General features: G+C 29.8%; 1 protein-coding gene across 1 annotated transcript in view; it reads right to left on the minus strand.

Moving 5' to 3' along the window:
* Positions 1–14947, minus strand: part of LOC111627660 (mitochondrial uncoupling protein 4-like) — a 73862-nt gene extending 58915 nt beyond the window's left edge. Inside the window, exons 1-2 of the mRNA XM_023371260.1 lie at positions 14824–14947; positions 5846–5980 (exon numbers count right to left, since the gene is read on the minus strand). Coding sequence (XP_023227028.1) covers positions 5846–5980; positions 14824–14905 — 217 coding nt within the window. The 5' untranslated portion in view covers positions 14906–14947. The remainder of the gene's footprint in view (positions 1–5845; positions 5981–14823) is intronic.
* Between the last annotated feature and the right edge of the window lie 4284 nt (positions 14948–19231).

Consider the following 19231-nt stretch of genomic DNA (forward strand, 5'->3'; position numbering starts at 1 on the left):
TAAATAGATATTGCAAAAACATATCTTCATTAATTTTCTATACAACTTATTCCTCTAGTAGTACATGGTCTATCCCAACAGTTTTTAAATCTTTATATGGATAGTACTAGTGGTGCCATCTAAGTAAGGTTGCACTATCTTCATCAGAGTTTCATTCATAAAATCTGTAAGTTTGATCAAGTTCCCTCTAATGATTGCCTTACCATAGGAATAATGACGACAATACCTTTTGTGATACTTGTTTAAAAATCACAATGGATCAAAACGTATCAGATTCTGAGGGAAATTGAGCAAAATGTTCACAGAAACATTAGCAATGGTATGAAAGACTTACAGGGGGAGACAAAGCACTATTCCATACATCAATTTGCAAGCAGTTCATGAAGTTTTGGGAAAGTAGAGAATTGCTGGAAGATGACAAGTGTAGTTAGAAGCAATCAACTAGTTGAGCAAACAAAACTGTACAAAAGATTAGTGATATACTCAAAAGGGACTATTGTATATAGAGAGTAGTCAAAGATTGTAGTAATGACAGTAGTCAAAGATATTACAGGAGTTAGTAAATTGCAAGTGTATCAAATTTTGACTGAAGATTTGAAGCTTCAAAGTCTGTGCACAATTTGTTCAACATTCTTTAAATGTTGATCAAAAACAAGCTTGAATTCTGTATACTCAAGATATAATTTCAACTACTGATAATGACCTGAACTTCTTAAAGACCATCATAACAGGTGATGAAGCATGGTGCCTCCATTATGATTCACTTACAAAACACCAGTGTATGGAAAAGCTCAGAACAAACACCAAAAAGTGCAAAAATAGAAATAAATAAATAAAAAAAACCATGTTCATCGCTTGCTACAATTCAGATAGATTATCCATAAGAACTTTGTTCCAGAAAGCTAGACTGTTAATGGAGACTATTACTTGAGCATTACGAATCATTTGCTGGCAAGAATTGATCAGGTTCATCCACAATACTAAACGCAAGGCAACTGGCAACTTCTTATATTCCAGCTCATAAGTGCATTGCCATGCACAACTTCTTCACTTCAAAATTAGTCCAAGTCTTTGATTACTTCCCATATTCACCAGATTTGGTACTGTAAAATTATTTTTTGCTTCCTAAAACAAAACTGAAAGGAAAGCAGTTTGACATTATGTTGGGCATTCAGAAGGTTTCAACTGAAGCTATTTCAACTATTGCAAAGGAAGATTTTCGATGAAGTTTTTTCTCATGTTATATGATTATTGTAAACATTGTATTTCTTCAAAAGGTTTGTATTTTGAATAATTGCAAATTAAAGTTTATGATTATTACTTTACAGAATGAGTTTACAAACTTTCATTAAAATTTAATGAAAGTTTGTAAACTTTTGGGACAAGCCTCGTATTATGAAAATAATTGCAAATATACTCATGGCAAATGGTTTGCCATCTTAGCTGATAAAGCATGCCTTTTACCACACTTACAATTCAAGCACTGATATACAATAATGTGATAGCAGATAATGTGGAAACAAAGATATTTACAGATCAAAATGATTGATAAACTGAGAACTGACTGTACTGAAGACAATGATTATATTCTATTATATTAAAGAGATTTTATAAACTTAATAGTTATATTTCATATATCAAAATATCACTATAATAATAAACAATTCTATTTGAAATGTTAATACATTAAAAGATTAGACCTAAAAAGCCATGTTAAAATATATTCACAAGATTAAAATATTTTTATTGAACACTTATCAGTTATCTACATACTGTATTTCCACATAAATAACAGGATGCACTTATAAATGAAAATTGCTCGTTTTGCATTTTAAATAAATATTATGCTTTGCTTATAAGAGCATGCTCTGATGTGTGCCCTTGTTTTGGCTTATAAAACCACTGTATTGCTATATGAATGTAAATTATCTGTATTGATACAAACTATTCAGTTACACCTTTGGCAAACATTATTAAAGATAAAAAGTACTCCTGATACTATAAAAGTTTGTTTTAAAAAAAATAGTGAGAATTTTGAGTACATTGAGGAATATAGTGCTGATTTTGCTCTATCTATAAGTGCATGCTGGTATATCTATAAGTAGCATATCTATAAGTATGCTCTATCTATAAGTGCATATCTATAAGTATGTATGAAAGTATGATTTGCTGTCAAAAGTTATTTATTGTTAAATATTATTTTTAAAAATGTACAGCAACAAGTTTTTGATAAAAAATTATGATCATACAAAATGATGTTAACAGTTAAAAAAGTCAATCCAAATTAAAACTGGAAGAGATAACTTATAAAATGAAAATCATTATACTTTATAAAATTTCCACATTATACTGAAAAGTGTAATATGGAAATTTTATAAAGTATAATGTGGAAAAGTGAAAGTGGAAATTTTATAAATATAACTCAAATTTATAAAATAAACTGAGAATATTTGTTCCATAAACCATTTTGCAGGAAAAGTGTGAATGGTTTTCATTTTACAAGTAGAATCAATATCAGCACTTCTTTAGAGTACGTCCTTCAGTACATTAATTTAAGAATTCAAGCAGTAAGAAAATGACAATCTGTAAAATTCACTATTTACAGAAGATAGTAGGACAGTGTATATAGTACATAACAGGGGTGGCCAACCTGCGGCTCGCGAGCCACATGCGGCTCTTTGAAGGATTATTTGTGGCTCTCGATAAATGTGCCCAAGTTCCCTTTTCATTTTTGTGTTATTATATTTTAAAAAATTATTATTGTTCCGTATGTGTTTCAAAATGTCTTTTAAATTACTAACAACAAATATGAAAGACTAAGTGCAACGTTGTAACAAATTTCATTTCCGTCCAAGTTAAGAATGATATGACTCATCGAAAACTGCGCGAACGAACATAAACAGTGGCGTAATCGTCCGTTATCGACCGACTCCAGACCGATTTTGAATTTGTAAACTGTCATTGCAATGGACAGTTGACATTGTGCTCTGGAGGAAACAATTTGTATCACTCTTGCTACGGATATAATTTGTAATCTGGAATTTTTTGCATACCTTTTTAATATGTATTTAATTGCGGCTTGCGAAAAATTTCAAATTTTGAAAAATGGCTCAAACTATCAAGGAGCTTGGCCACCCTGGGTATATAAAATACCAATTATCAACATTCATATACTGGATATGTTAGAAAGCATTAACTTTTTAAGAAGTTTTGTTGTTTAACTTGAAAGAGTGTTTTTTTCTAATTTTACCAGTAATATTCTTTCTGTTTTATCTTTTATTTATATAAAATTTTTATTTAGTGAATTTATTATGTTTTTGTTTTATATCACAATGTTCAATACGTTATATAATTTATACACATTTGGGACCTGATATAAAACTGATCTTGGGGTCCAAAATGTTAGCCTACATTACAAGTAAGTCCATGTTCTATCTAATGTATTTTGATAGAAGAAACTTGCCAGAAACTAATCATTCAACATGTAACTGTATAGAAATGCATTATTATAACAGTTGCATATCTTGTTGTATACTTGCATTTTTAATGCATGTTTATAGAAATAACTTTGACATTAAATGGTTAACTATAGTGCAATGGCAGTACAAACAATTATTGTTCAAAATATATATGAAAACCACTGAACCTTGGGAAAAATGGAATTGTTAAAGATGCAAAACCAAACTAATTTGACTGAATTGCAACACAAAGTTAGCATGCAAAAAGCATGATGCCACTGGCTACCTGCAATTTTGCCAATTTATTGATCATCATCATAAAGATGCATTTTAGTTTTTCTTGTTTTTGACATTTAAGTTTTTGAAACCTATTTATTTAATTTTATTGTTATTAACTGTTCAATAAATTTTGTTGTGTTTTGAGAAACCTTTCATAATCTCATGACAATACATGTTTAAGAATGTAAATATTTTAAAATATTGAATTTTCAGAAATAAATGTAAACCAACTAAAGATCTAAACTAATAATATAATTAGTAATAAAATAATTAGTATAAGATGGTGGCCTATCACCGTCTTGTACAGTACTTAAGACCTAATTATATTGTTTAATTTTCTGATTAATATCACTATTATGGTGTTAATAATCTGTTAGTTTAGGTCTTATGCTAATTTAATTTTGCTTTTTTAACTCCTAAATTTTTAACTGTAAATATTGAGATTTAAGCTTGAATTTTAAATTTAAACTTGTAAGCATTAATATAATAATGCATTCTTAATAAACATTTTTAAAGTTATTGAAAAGTAAGTTAAGTGTTTAAGTTTATACGTTACGACAGTATATGGTAATGAGGAAAATTTCAAAAAATGTTTAAAGTAAAAATTACATATTTTAAATAAAAACTTCTGTAATAAAGTAAATTGCAATATATTATTTTATAATGGAGCAATAAAAAAGGATTATTTAATTAAAATGAGAAATATAAGAATTAGCCATACTGAGTATTTGGAATCATGTGACATTAACAAATATATAAATGAGAATTCATAAATATGAGAGATTTGTATAGAAATTTTTACTAAATTATAATAATAAAAATTTTTAATATAACTTTTCTGTTAATATTGTAATTACAATTTTATTTTGGATATTATTAATGAAATCTTTTATTAAAAAACACCTCAGAAGCTTGAGAAGGATATAAATACCCACAGACACATAAAGTGTCTGTGAGTATTCTTTTAGGTAATCAGACTTGACTGAATTTTATTCATATTCTAATATTCAATGTTATTTGAGTTCTATTATCTGAAGATAGTTTTTAAATAAGTTAAGATTATTATACTAATTAAAAATTTTTACTATTGTTAAAATAAATATAGTTAATTTTCATATTATTCCAACACAGACAGATTAGCATTAAAATTATATTTCTCAAATACAAACAAGTACTTTCTAATTCTGTCAAATTTTAAGAATGTTTATCTTTTAGCTAAATCTGTATATATAGAATGTTTCAGAAACTAAGAAAAAGTATTAAATTTTCATTGTATAATAATTCCTTTATCAGTTTACATAAATTTGCATTGTTTTCAATATAAAAAACAAAGTTTTATGATTCATTTCTAATATTCACTTTATCCTATGTAAGTTTAAAGATTGTAAATTCTACTAGAAAAATGAAAGTTTCTTATGAAATAAACTGTTACTTGTAATTATACAAACAAAATGATTAGCAATGCTAACTTAAGAAAAATTTTGCTGTCAATTATGCACTTTATCTTTATGGAAAAAGAACAGGGATTATTTAAACACACTGTAAAAACATAGGAAAAAAAAAGACAATATAATCCAAATTGATTAATATTTTCCCTATATTATCATTTGATATGGGGGAAATCAATCATAAAAAAGTAGAAAACAAGGAAAAATCATATTTGTTCTTTTCCACATAAAAAAAAAGCACAAATAGTGGTTATAGTTAAATGCATAATATGCAATCCATATAGACAAATCCTATGCTGCTGACTGTGATATGAAGTTGCTGCTTTATACTTATCAAATTCAAAAATATTTCTGATTATAGAAAAAACAAATATGATTTTTAAATGTAGCATATATATTTTCCTTAATAAGTTCTCTGCTTTTCTATGTTTGATTTTTCCTGTAATGGACCATCTGGATCATATTGCTTTTTTCCATGTTTGCAGAATACTTTTTGTCAAATATTAAATTAATGAACTTTTTAAAATTAACAAAAAATGTTAAATTGATAATTGATTATTTTTAAATACTTACAGAATAATAATTTATGATGACAATTTAATGCATATTAAATTTGTTAATTCAATTATTAATATATGCTTACCAACATTACTTGCTTACCAATCCCAATAACTGTCTCAATCATCCCCCTTGCTTGTGTGTTACCCTCTTTAGATAAGCCATTTCTCACAGCAAATACTAGCTTTTCTCCTTGAATCTGTAATCTGGTTTTGGTAATATCTAATGGATATGTAGCTGAAATAATAAATAGTACTTTTAATTAATTAAAAAAATAAAATTTAATACGTGAAATATTCAATTAAAATTGATAATCTTTAAAGACTTGTTTACTGTTTAATCTTACTTGTCAGTTCACAATTAATTATAACAATAAAACACATTCAATTCAATAAAAATATTTCCTGTCCAAGTTAGCATTTTTGAATATTTATATAACTATCATGAAATTTGTACTTTCAAATATAATATTTTTAAAATGAGTCATATAAGATAAATTTTTTAATTACAGTTGAACATTCATATTATAAAGCTATATCAGTGTTTCCCAACGTGGGGCCCACGCCCCACATGGGAGCAATTGGACTGTTAAGGGAGCAATTCGAAAATGGACTCGTCCAGAGTTTAAGTTAACTAAGATAAACGACTTCCAACAACTTAACACTGCATTGAATATTGTGACAAAACACTCGTAAAAAAAGGTTTTTCGTGGATTGTTTTTAAGTTAACTGTATAGCCACTATATATGTTAGGGGGGCATAAGAATTTTAGAAAGGTTTAGGTGGAGCATAGCACAAAAAAGGTTGGGAAACACTGCTCTATATTATGAATCTCTCTCCCTCCAGCAAATTTTTCTATGGAAGGCTGAAAATACATCTGTTTTATATTGAAAAATATCCCTATTTAATGAAATTTAATTCCTGTATAATAAACTTCTGTAAGCCAAATGAATAAATGAATCTTATTTTTCACATTGCTGAAATTGTGATAAACTGGCTCTAAAACAAAATTTGATTCCAACATGTTGTTCTTTCAAATCCATAATGAGTACTCAAAAAACATATTTCACAAAATACCAATAATTAATATACTCAATATCAGATAACCATTGGCAATTCAAATTATTTGTAGACTTTGATGACAATTATGAGAACATAGTTCAGATGTTAATAACTAGACATCACTATTAATATGGCTGTAAAAAATTGGTCCCAGAACTTATAGACTTTACTGTGTATGTGGAACAACTGAAAGACTGTGCTAAGGATGTAATTACAAAATGTATAGGCAAAATAAATCAAAAATATATTAAGTCTCAATACAATTTACAGTGTAGCAAAAAGAATGTAGGCCATTTTCTGATATTATAGATGAAATTGAATTGCAATTAAAAATGGGATGAATATGGAAGTGAGACTTCTTATAAAACAGCTGTTAAAATAGTTAGACACACTACAAGAGAAATTAAAAACGAAATATTTACTAAAACGATCAAAAAAATTTAAAGATTTGTTTTTTAACTTTGTAAATTTTAAAAATTAAAAAAATTTAAATTGAAGATTTCAATCTATCACTTATGATTTTTCTTGATTTAGTTGAGTTTGAATTACAAGATAAAGAGACTATGTAAAGGAGATTGTTAAAAAAAATTTATGAGATGTTGGATTTGGTATTAAATATTTTAATACAGTAGAGTCTCGAAAACTCGGCCTAATGTGGACCGAAGGGTGGCTGAGTTTGTGAAAATGCCGGGTTATCGGGAATGGGGTTAAAAAAAATAAGTATGAGTGTTTCCTCAGAAAATACTGTACTCTACTTGTATGTATTGTTTACTTGAGAATACAACAGAGAATAAACTGCCTAAATACCCTTAAACAAAGGAAAAGTACATTCTTTATGAAGGCATAGAGCCTTTACTACATGAAAATGAAAATTAATGAATACACTGTGTACAGTAATTTACCCGATAAGACAGACCTCAGAATAATACTTTATGAGAGCTTTTATACTTTTATAAAGCTGTCTATAATGAAAATTAATTAAGAATTTTTTTTGCCCTGCCAGGGTGTGGCCGAGTTATCTGGAGTGCCGGGTTATCGAGTGCCGAGTTTTCGAGGCTCTACTGTAAAACTTTAGTTGCGTTTTGTTGAATGCAAGAAATATCATGCAAACAACACTGATAATGCAAATTTCATGCTTAGTTCTAAATCTGGAGTGAGCATTAGACTTCCAAAAATGTTTCCATTAAATTTTACATTGTTTAAATCATGCCTCCAACTTCTTTTTAGATAATGCTATCATAGATATAAAACAGATGAATCATTTCATGAATAAAATCTACTCAATATCTTACCAATCAAAATAAAACTGAACTTTTTAATATTTCTGAAGAAAGTACTGGGAATTATGATGATTTGTAGAGTAATACAGCAACAACCACTGCTGTATGACATTGGGCTAAATATTGGGTTTCATTAAGTTATTTAGATTAGTAGAGTTTTGAGGCCAAAATGCACTGTGTGAAAACTGAAACCCTCTTTCAATTAATATATAGATTGTTAACATATATTCAAGAATGGGTCAAGGTTCAAAAATTTCACATTTAAATAACATCCTATGCACAACATACCAAAAGAAATAAATTCAAAACATAAATTTTGAATATAAATATTACAGTTCAAATTACAAGATGAATTACAAAATGATGAAATTTTTTTAACAATCTTCTTTATATAGTCTCTTCATCTTGTAATTCAACTTGTTATTTTAAAATAATGTTCCATTCAAATAACACATTAAAGATGGGATAAATATATAAATAGATATAAATACACACCACTAGATGATCAAGAGAAATATATAAATATACAAAATGTAAATAAAAATAAATATTATGAGTAAATGCTCATGTTTTAATGAGAGGGATGTCATTGTAAAGGGTCCAGAGCCATAAAATTTCTTCTACACTGTTGAGATAAAAACTGTTTGGCTGATTTAAAGATTTTAAGTATTTCCAGACTACTTATTTGGACCACACTGTGAGTGGTAAGAATCAGTTTAGCACCTTTAAGGTTGACCTTGACCCCAGTTCTGAGGCAAAAATAGCTAAGGTCTTATCTGGTTTATTGTGTTCTATCATGTATCAAGGTTCTTTTAATCTGGTAGCTAATGAGCAGTTCATGGTCCCAACATATTCCAAATCCAATTTAAATCTATCATTCCTAATAAAGATGCAGTATATTCCCAGTGCACATAACTGTTAACTTGTCATTAATAATTTGTACATGGTGGATTTCTGCTGTAGGCAATTCATGTCTTTATGCTTCTTGCAATCTTCTTGTATACTCTTTTCAGTGTTTTGTGTTTGACAATAAACCCAACACAGTCTTAGCTGCTTTTATCTCAGAACTGCGGGTCAAATTTTAAGGGGACAAACTGATCCATACCACAAATCCCTGCAAAATTTCAGAATTTTCAAAACAAAAAAAAAACACATGTACAGAAAAAATATCCCCTGAATTTTCTTGCATTTCTTGACATTTCAAGAACCTGAGTCCAAGAATATAAAAATCTTGAGGGGTTATTTTTGGACTGATCACCATACTTTTCCTCTGTTATATATAACAGAGCTGGGAAAGTAAAACTATATGCACCATAGCTTCTAATTTTTCTTTTGATGTGGTACAAAAACAGGTGTCATATTTTTCAAATCTAATGGGATGAAATCAATGGGCTTTTTTTCAAGCAGACTGTAATTCAAACACTTATTACTAGGTCATTAACAATTGCAAAAGGACAAGAGCCTTGATCTGACCTTGATTTACCTACATTTTTGGTAAAGAACCTTCATAAAAAGTTACCTTTTCTTTTTGCTAGAACACGGGTTCATTGTTAAGAGTATCATAAAACTGTTTTTTTTATTCAATTCTGTTATTTCTTTTAGTATATTCAATTTGGATAATGGTTTTTGAGTTTAAATCTTTACTTCCAAAATCATAGATTTACATTCAAAAACAATAAATTTAAAATTATCTTATAAATAACATAACAATTGCAGTTCAAATTATATACATTCTATAATTGCATTTGCATCTGATGATATATTGCTGAAAAGTTTATAAGTTTAAGTGAGAATGATAATAAATATTCTATTTCAAATAGACACCCACAATTGCAGTAAATAATTTGGCTATAATTTGGAAATATTAATTATGAATTACAAATAAATTTGGCACCAGATTATTTACAGCAATCGTGGGTGTCTATTTGCTAAGTATCAGGGTTTTGGTAGATGTTTATATCTGTATATTCTATTTCAAATTTAATAAATACTATCTATGATTATTTATGTATTTAAAATTATTATTATTATTATTAAATACTTATTTAACTTGTTATGTATCATACCTAAGCCCAATGACAATGCATTTTAATGTTTTTAGAGGAGTTATTCCATACCACCATTCTCTTCACCCCAAAACCCAATGAACATAATCAAATGAAGAATTTAATCAGTAATATTATTTGTAAATGATGTTTAAGATGTATATGTATATGTGAGAGTGGCTCAACTCCCACTAATACTATCACTCATCCCAATCTCAAAAAAAAACATGAATAATAATATCATTCAATCAATAAATAATCCTATTTGTAAATAATATTTCGGATGTTTGTTTACGTGTATTGTAGTAATGTATCATAGCGTAAAAGCAGTTTAGAAAATTTTTATTTATATATTAAACTTATTTTTAATTTATTAACAAATTGAATGCATTTATTCATGCAATATAAAATTGAATATCTATATATATAAATGGACGTGTGTGTCCCTATATTTCACTTTTCAGCCAAAACTACACATCGCACGTGAATGGTGTTTGTATGTGGTAGTAACCCCAAGTCTCCATTCGTGCAGCAGGGGGGTTGCGTCTCGATAGCTATAAGGGTGCGGGAGATATGGAACTGAAAGTGGTTGAAAGTGGTTTTCTATTTCAAATGTTATGTTTGAATTTGTTCGAATTTAATTCGAACAATATTCGAATTAAATTCGAACATAAAATTCGAATATTGGTTCGATTATAGAACGATTGTAAATGTTCCAGAAACGTTGAAAATAGTTCGTTTGACTGGACGTGAACAGGAGCGTTCAGAAATAGAATCAGGACCAGGTCTCTAATTAGTTTGGAAACGGGGGACCTAATTCTTGCATTCTGTGAAAACGGGCAAGATTGTCTATAATGTAATTATCTTAATCTTCACTATCGTTACTTTTTGCCCACAAATAAAAACTCAGCGAAGCGGGTCCTTGCAGCTAGTTCTATATAAAGTTAAACTAAAGAAATAGGCAAAAATACCATCTTCATGTATAAAATGATGTAATTAAATAATTTTGTAAACATTGATTTCATACTTCTTAATTTTCTAAATTTTGTATCGTTTATAGTTCTTAAAGATATTGAGATAAATCTTATAAAATGACTTAAATATCAATTTGTATTTCAGTTACAATCATGGAAATAAAAAAGCATAATTAGAATATTAAATTCTTCTGTACAGTCGACTCCCCTATAACACTGTTGATTATTCCATTTTATATGAATTCCATGTTGTATGAGTCACTTAGATTTTACAAATACATGATCCATTTACAGCCCGGCACACGTATTTGTAAAATCTTAGTGACTCGTACAACATGGAATTCATATAAAATGGAATAATCAAGTGTTATAGGAGGGTCAACTGTATCTTACACATTACTTAATCTCATTAACATTTAACTCTTCCAAAAAATATTTATCCTGATTTAAAATAATTCCATTCTGGCTTTAAAAACATATTACATGTTTGATTTATTGTATTTTTCTTTCTGATTTAAATAGAGCAATTGAAGTCCACAACAAAAGATACTGTCTACAAAAATACATTTCAATAGACTCCGATTTTTTTATCCATAAACAGCAGCCTGTAATATGGACAAAATGACAGAGTGGAAAAAAATGGACAAAATGACAGAGTGGAAAAAAATGAAGAGAAAAATTATCCACATATATATCCACTCTATATATACAGTGGATTCTCAATCTATTGTTTTTGGCAGGACTTGAGAGATAAAACAACTGATATGGGAAAACAATCGGCATGGGAAATTTATGTCAATGTTTTTATTGTTTATCTTGTATTTTCCAGTGATAGGTTTGTATGATGGCTTTCTGTAATACTAAACAATATGGAGCCTGCACACCAACATTCATTTAATCTACATTTTAATTAAAAATGGTTAAGAATACTGAAATTTGTTCTATTTTCTTTTGGTAAGAATACTAAATATATTGAGTCTTTTCTTGCAATTGAAGATAATATTAGTGAAATTATAAATTTTTGTCATTTATAATTTGTTGATTCTCTTACGGAAAAAGGTTGACTTTTCTCACTTGTCCAGACATGATCTCTCCTATCTCAAGACAATGCAGATTGCCAAACTTACAGGAAAAAATCATCTATCTACCCCTTGAAATTATCGTATTTCACTTAAAACTATCATAAAAACATCCATCTCAATCCTTTATACTTACATCCTTTATCCGTAGAAATATTAGCAAGGTTGCCTTATGTCAGAATCTTGTAAACTTTTATCTGCATCCCTTCTTACAACAAAAACATTTTTAGACCTCATTTTACAATAAAGTTTTTACGACTCTCCTTATAATAGAGAGGTTGCGGCCGACGTTTTCATCACAAAAATGTGTACGTTGGACATTCAGTGCTGCCTTCCTTATGCCTAGAAATTTGACAATGGCATTTGGAACGTCAGTGGAATTGTGTTCAATGTTCCAAACACCATTATCAAATTTCTAGGCATACAGAAAGATGGCGCTGAACATCCAACATACACGTTTTTGCAATGAAAATGTCGGCTGCAATTTCTCTATTATATGATGCAAAACAAACCTCTGAATGGGCATAAACTAAAATTTACATTTTTCATACAGTTTCAACTTATCAAACATTAACAAATTATTATTAAGAAATATGTAACTCATTATATATCATATTAAGAAATATATAACTCCTTTATATATCATATGCATAAATTTAGTTTTTCCAAATTTTTGCAACTGTCTAAAATTTTTAGTCCACTCCTCAAGTGGACTAAAAATTCCCTATGCCAAAAGTTTCAGTTCTAGACAGATCACTAGATAGAAACTACTCTATAGGTGCTAATTTTTATCAGTGTTGCCAGGCTTTAAAAGGAAATATCACCAATAAAGTACAGTTGACCCCCCTATAACGTGCGTTCCTATAACGACAATTCCTATAACGTAGCAAAAAAATTGTAGCAACATTCGTATAAAATACCTCTTATAACGTCGTTTCGCGACAAGATTGATAGAATCTGGACCAATAGTGGATGAGCAGCCGAACTACTTTCCTCCGACCCTGCGCCACGCTACGGAGCGGCTAAATTGAGTTTGCTATCGTCTGTTTAGTATTATATATAAATTATATATAAATTAGGTACTGTACATATAATTATATATTAATTATATATAAATTAGGTACTGTATATATAATTATATATTAACTTAATTTATTGTAACTTTATTATAATTATATATATGCTTTCTGCCGCCTGGCAACACGCTACGGAGATTTTAGGCTAGTAAGTTGAGTTTATTATCGTCTGTACAGTATGTAAATTAGGTACCGTAAGTCTAATACAGCACTAATTTTATACATTTCTTGTGAAAGAAACACTTCTTATTCAACGGCCATAAAAATTATTTATATTAATGATGTCTCCAAAGGTCAAGTTATTTTTCTGCGAAAAATTCGTTATTAGAAATCGCGGCCGCCGTTTCATGTGCTGTTCCGCGACGAAAACCAGCTTTAAGCAACGGCGTAGTCGAACGGTACACACTCGGTAAGTAATCCTATAATTTTTTGTTTATAGCATAGTTTATACGGATTACTCCCAAAAAATTATACGTGTTTTGGAAATGTTGAGTGGAATTAGTCTAGAATCGGTTAATTTTATAGAAGAAAACCTTTCGAACAGCCTTATTCCGTAAAGTTCCCACCTATTGGGCTGCGATTGGCTCATGTATTTAATCATTCCTACAATGTAAAATTCGATTAGCGTGGAACGTATCTAAGCGTTATAGGGGGGGTCTACTGTACTGTATTTTGTAAATCTGAAGACAAAAAGTAGCCAAAAATCACAATAAAAACTAGTTAGCTGTAGTCAAAAGGTTTAACTGTTAAATTTTATGTTCTTTTATTTTTATTACATGAAAATCATTTTCAATTTACCACCCTCTATTGTGAGTAAAGTGATTGATGTGAGATAACATTTTTCTTTCAGTTAAAATACAGAGCAAACATTGTGACAATGAAGAATAAGGGAAAAATTAACATTATATATGTAGGTCTCCATTTTTTCCAGTCTATCATTTTGTCCAGATGAGAGACTGTTATTTAAGTTTTGAATAAAAAATGAAAGTCTATTGAAATGCATTTTATAAACAGTATCTTTATTGTAGACTTCAATGGCTCTATTTATATTTAAATCAGAAAGAAGAATAAAATAATAAAACAAACATGTAATATGTTTTGAAAGCCTGATTGGAATTATTTTAAATCAGGATTAATGTGTTTTGAATAGTTAAATATACTCATATTAAATCCTTGCTTGTTTGTTTAACATTTCTTAATTCTGAATTGTTACTAGGCCAAACTTATTAATAGAACAATGTTAAGTAAAGGGGTTCAAGGCCAAAAAATGTAAAGGACATTTTTGAATTTCAAACTTCTTGCTATATTCTTATATTTTGTAGAAATCCATAAATTATAACTTTTTATAACAGACATAACTAATTTAAAATACAGAAGACGACAATATATATTTCATATATTTTTATTTTATGATCATTATATACAGAGAAGCAAGCTCAACAGCATCAGCTGATTTCCCAAACATAGAGAAAATAACTTCTAATACAGAGTAATCTCTTACAATGTATATATTTTTTTGCTTTAAATAAATAAATATATATCGAAAATTAATATATTTTACTCACTGGTTTCCGCCACAGCAGCAGCAACCGCAGATAAAGTATATTTAAACCAGAAACTTTCCACCTTCTGCTTCTGTATCGCCATTTCTTCACTGTTGTTTACAATAGATTAAGTGTTGCCAATTTCGTACTTCTTAAAAAAAAATACCAAAAAAAAAAAAAAAAAAGGATAATGAACTCATTGAAGATAGCCTAATATTTGAGAATAATATAAATTATATTGAAGAATTATTAATATTATTATATTTTTTAAAATTAATCTACAAAACAATTTATAAGCAAAATAAAAATTATTACTGTATTTTTAACATGTAAGACACGACCCTATTTCAATGCAGAATATTTGAGAAAACTATTTAGTGTATTTAAGCCATCCCGTGTCTTTGACAGGGCCTTTTTTTTACTGTATTCTGGATTGAAAAGTAATAATAACAATAAATTTAATTAAACAATGGCATTTTTTTTTATTTAAGAGTTTGGCTAGGTAGAGGACCCTTGTCTGTTCGGGGATTTTACATGCGAAGTTGAGACCTAGGGGTCGCAACTGCCCATATAAAATGCAAGAGATTTTTAAGACTTCTTTAGACAAAAGTTGCATCTTATATGCCGTAAAATACAGTAGTTGAACAAAAGTAACGAAGATACAAAAATTTCAAATCTATTATTTATTATTGTAGAAAAGTACTTTTTTTTAACTCTTTCCGCCCTGTGGGCACTAAGAGGGCCTCTTTTTGCAAGCCCATTATGGGTACGGCCAGGCCTACAATGGGGCGACCGGGTGGTGAGGGGCGGGCCCGACATATCCAGACAGACCACCCCTCGAAAAAATTCTGGGGATTATTTGACCCGTCCGGATCCCGGGTCCCCCAGAGCGGTAGGCTGCCACCTTGACCGCTCGGCCATCCGGCCGTCTGTAGAAAGGTACTGTACAAATACTGTAGAAAGGTATTGTACAAATCTATTATTTTTGTTAAATATATCTCATACAATGATACCATTATTGGCTAATTACAATCAGACCACTTTTTTGTTGTAAATTGTAGAACGCAACATTTCCGAAAACAAAGAAATAAATAAATTAGTTCTATAAATGCAAAAGTAAACAACTATCCATAAATGTTTTGTTATTATTATATGTTTAAGCTGAAGAAAGAAAATAAGTGTTTGTATATCGTAATATAACCATGATAATTTTTTAACCGGACATCTTACCTTTTTAATATTTTTAGTCTAACTGTACTGTAACTTAGCACTTGATTGCTTGCTGTTCTCACAATTAGTTGTATGTCCTTCGGAATTATTGTTGTTTATAACATGAAATTAATCGACCCCCAAATTATGCTTTAATACGCCAATAATATTCAGAACAATATATACTTTGAAATAGAAAATGAAACTGATGGTAAGTTAAATTTTTTAGATATCACTGTACAAAGATATGATAATTTAATAGTAATATAGATGTTTTGTTATATAGTAATTTGGTTTACAGCTTCACTTGTACGTGTCAATCAAAATACTATTACATAGTGAAACGGATAGAATGTTAAAAGTTCGAATAAGATCATATAAGAGCTGTGAAGTATCATGCCGGCTGCGAGATTTCACTTGACAGCTTCAAAACTTAATATATATATATATATATATATACTGTATATATATATATATTATTAATTAAAAGAAAATTTTTTAAACATATTGAAATTATGAAAATGAACGAAATTCATAGAATGAATTTAAACACTTGCGTTGTCATCACTGAGATCTGGCAGATATTATTACCAAAATAGAAGAGTCCATTTTAATTAATTACAGTACTTATATATAGAGCCGGCCCTATCATAGGGCAAACGGAGCAGCCGCTCCAGGCGCTAAGTCCTAGGGGCGCTTCAGTGATTAAGAAAATTAAAGGGTATAAATTAGGGGCAACGAAGAGAGGCGCCATAATAGGATTTTGCTCCATCCTAAAACTTGCCTCGGGCCGGCACTGCTTATATAGTTTTTTTACCGATATACTTAATAAAATAAGGACTGAAGAGGCATAAAGCCCGAAATGCATATCCATTATAAATTATAGAACAATAATTAACAATGTAATTATCATTTAGATGAAAAATAAACCGAAAATGCAAAGTAAAATAAAAGTATTTAGTTTATTCTTTGTTAATACAAATTGTATCTATATCATTTAGAATGAGTGTAGGCCCTTGATTCATGCGATTTTCCTTTGCATGTACAATATTTTTCAATGGTGTCTGCGAAAGAGTATTTAATTCAATTTCAGTTAATTCAACAATATCCTTGGTTTCTTAGGAATGTGCTTTCACGGATGAAGTGATATTCACTCGAAATGCAATTGTGAATTTATCCAACAATTATCTACGGGCTCAGGAAAATCTATACGTTAGCATCTAATCTCAGTATCAGCAGCAGTTTAGTTAGAACATTTAATTAAGAATAATCGGTAATTATTTGATTACGAATATTTTTCATGCATAGCAGCGGTCCAGCATATTTTAATCGCGAAGAAGGATAGCACATTGATAATGAGTATCCGAATAGATGGATTAGATGAGAAGGACTGGTAACTTGGCCTGCATGCTATCTCAATTTAAATCCTCTAAACTTTTCTTATAAGAACATTTAAAATCTATGAACTTTTGCTATTTTAATTGCCAATGTACAAATCGGATCATCGAAAGCTGCAAAACAATTCACATTATTCCTAGCGAATTTGACGTGTTCAAAAATCAATGGTAAGATGCTTCAGAGTGCCCACAGGGCAGAAAGAGCTAAAAATGAGAAAAAAGTTTTTCGACCGGAGAAACCAATGTTTTCATTGTCTAAAACAGGGGTTGGCAACCTTTTTGTTACTAAGGGCGTAATAAAAATTTTAAAAACCATTGAGGGCACATAGTTTCATTTTTGAAAAAAAATTGCGATATTGTAATAAATAAACAAAATAACTGTATACCGTATTTTCGTGGAATGATCGGCATGCCGTAAAAAAAGGGGAGAGACCAGCATGCCGGAAACTCCGGTTAAACTGTGACTAAAATATAAAATTAATCAGATCTAACAAAACTAGTTGTTAATTAAACGTTAAAGAAAACATTCTTCCGAGTAGGCTACAATAAAATAATAACATTGTAATTTGACTGATTTAAAATCAGTAAGAGTTTTCGTTTAAACAATTAACGACTTATTGATAGTAGTAGAAGTAGTCAGTGTAGACTACACTGATCATCTACCTCGACCTTAAAAATAACACCTTCCTCTCAAATTTCACACAAAGCCGATGTTAATCGGTGTAAGCTGAGATAATTTACGGCGAATTTCTTAAATTTAATATGTTTATCATTTGGAAATATCTGATTTTATGGTCACCCTGGATAGACCAGGATGCCAGTCATTTCGCGAAAATACGGTATATTTATACAAAATAAAGATTATACATGCATGTAATAACTAAAAACTGAAAATTAAAAGTATGTACCTAAAATAATACAAAATCAAATTAATAAAATTACAAGTATACAGTACTGTATATATTTGCGTGACTATGGTTCTAGAGGGCGAATCTGAATACGCCACGGGCACCGAGTTGCCGATTACTGGTCTAAAACATTTCTGAAATCAACGTGAAAGATCTTGGTTACCATACTGAAATGAACTTCAGCATTAATAATTATTTTGTATCATTATAAAAAATTTAGGATCAAAACTATTGTGGCCGTCGGCCATAGTTTTATATATATTTTTGTTAATTTTAGTTAGGCTTAGTATCTCCTCTGTTCTTTTGTCTTAACTGTTCTAGAACTTTCTCCCTTAATCCCTATTCCCTCGGGTGACATCACCGATTCTGTGAAACAATGTCAAGAAGATAAAAGGAGCAATAACCCCCTGGGAGGAGGCGAAGTGAAAGAAAGGAGAAGTGGCTGCGATTTCGTCGAGAGAGGAAGAAAACGAGTGTGGTCCTGACCGAGGGGTCGAGCAAGAAGTAAGAAACTTTGCGATAGAAAACCGAAGAAGGATCATACCCTGATCGCATAGTGAGAGATCAGAGGTATCGGAACCTTGTAAGACGGCTGAATTATAGAGGAACGTAGGGCAATTGCTAAAGAAATCGAGTTCCCCCATGTTCAAGTAACGGCAAGCGGGAAGACCACAAGACAACTTCAGAAAACGTAGACGTTCATAAGAGGAAAGAAAATAAGGTCTGCAGTCATTAAGAATTTCAAGACGGTGAATCATCCGAGACCACGTGGCAGAAAACTCCCGGGTATTTTCTCCTTTATTCTACTACTATCCCTATCTATATTTTATTTCTCCTTCCTTAGTTTGTAAGTAGGTTAAGTTTAGCTATAAGTCGTGTGTCGGTTGCCACAATAGAGGCTTGTTTGTGTAGACG

The sequence above is a fragment of the Centruroides sculpturatus genome, unplaced genomic scaffold, assembly GCF_000671375.1.
Source record: "Centruroides sculpturatus isolate CEXI.00-Female unplaced genomic scaffold, Cexi_2.0 scaffold255, whole genome shotgun sequence".
Lineage (NCBI taxonomy): Eukaryota > Metazoa > Arthropoda > Arachnida > Scorpiones > Buthidae > Centruroides > Centruroides sculpturatus.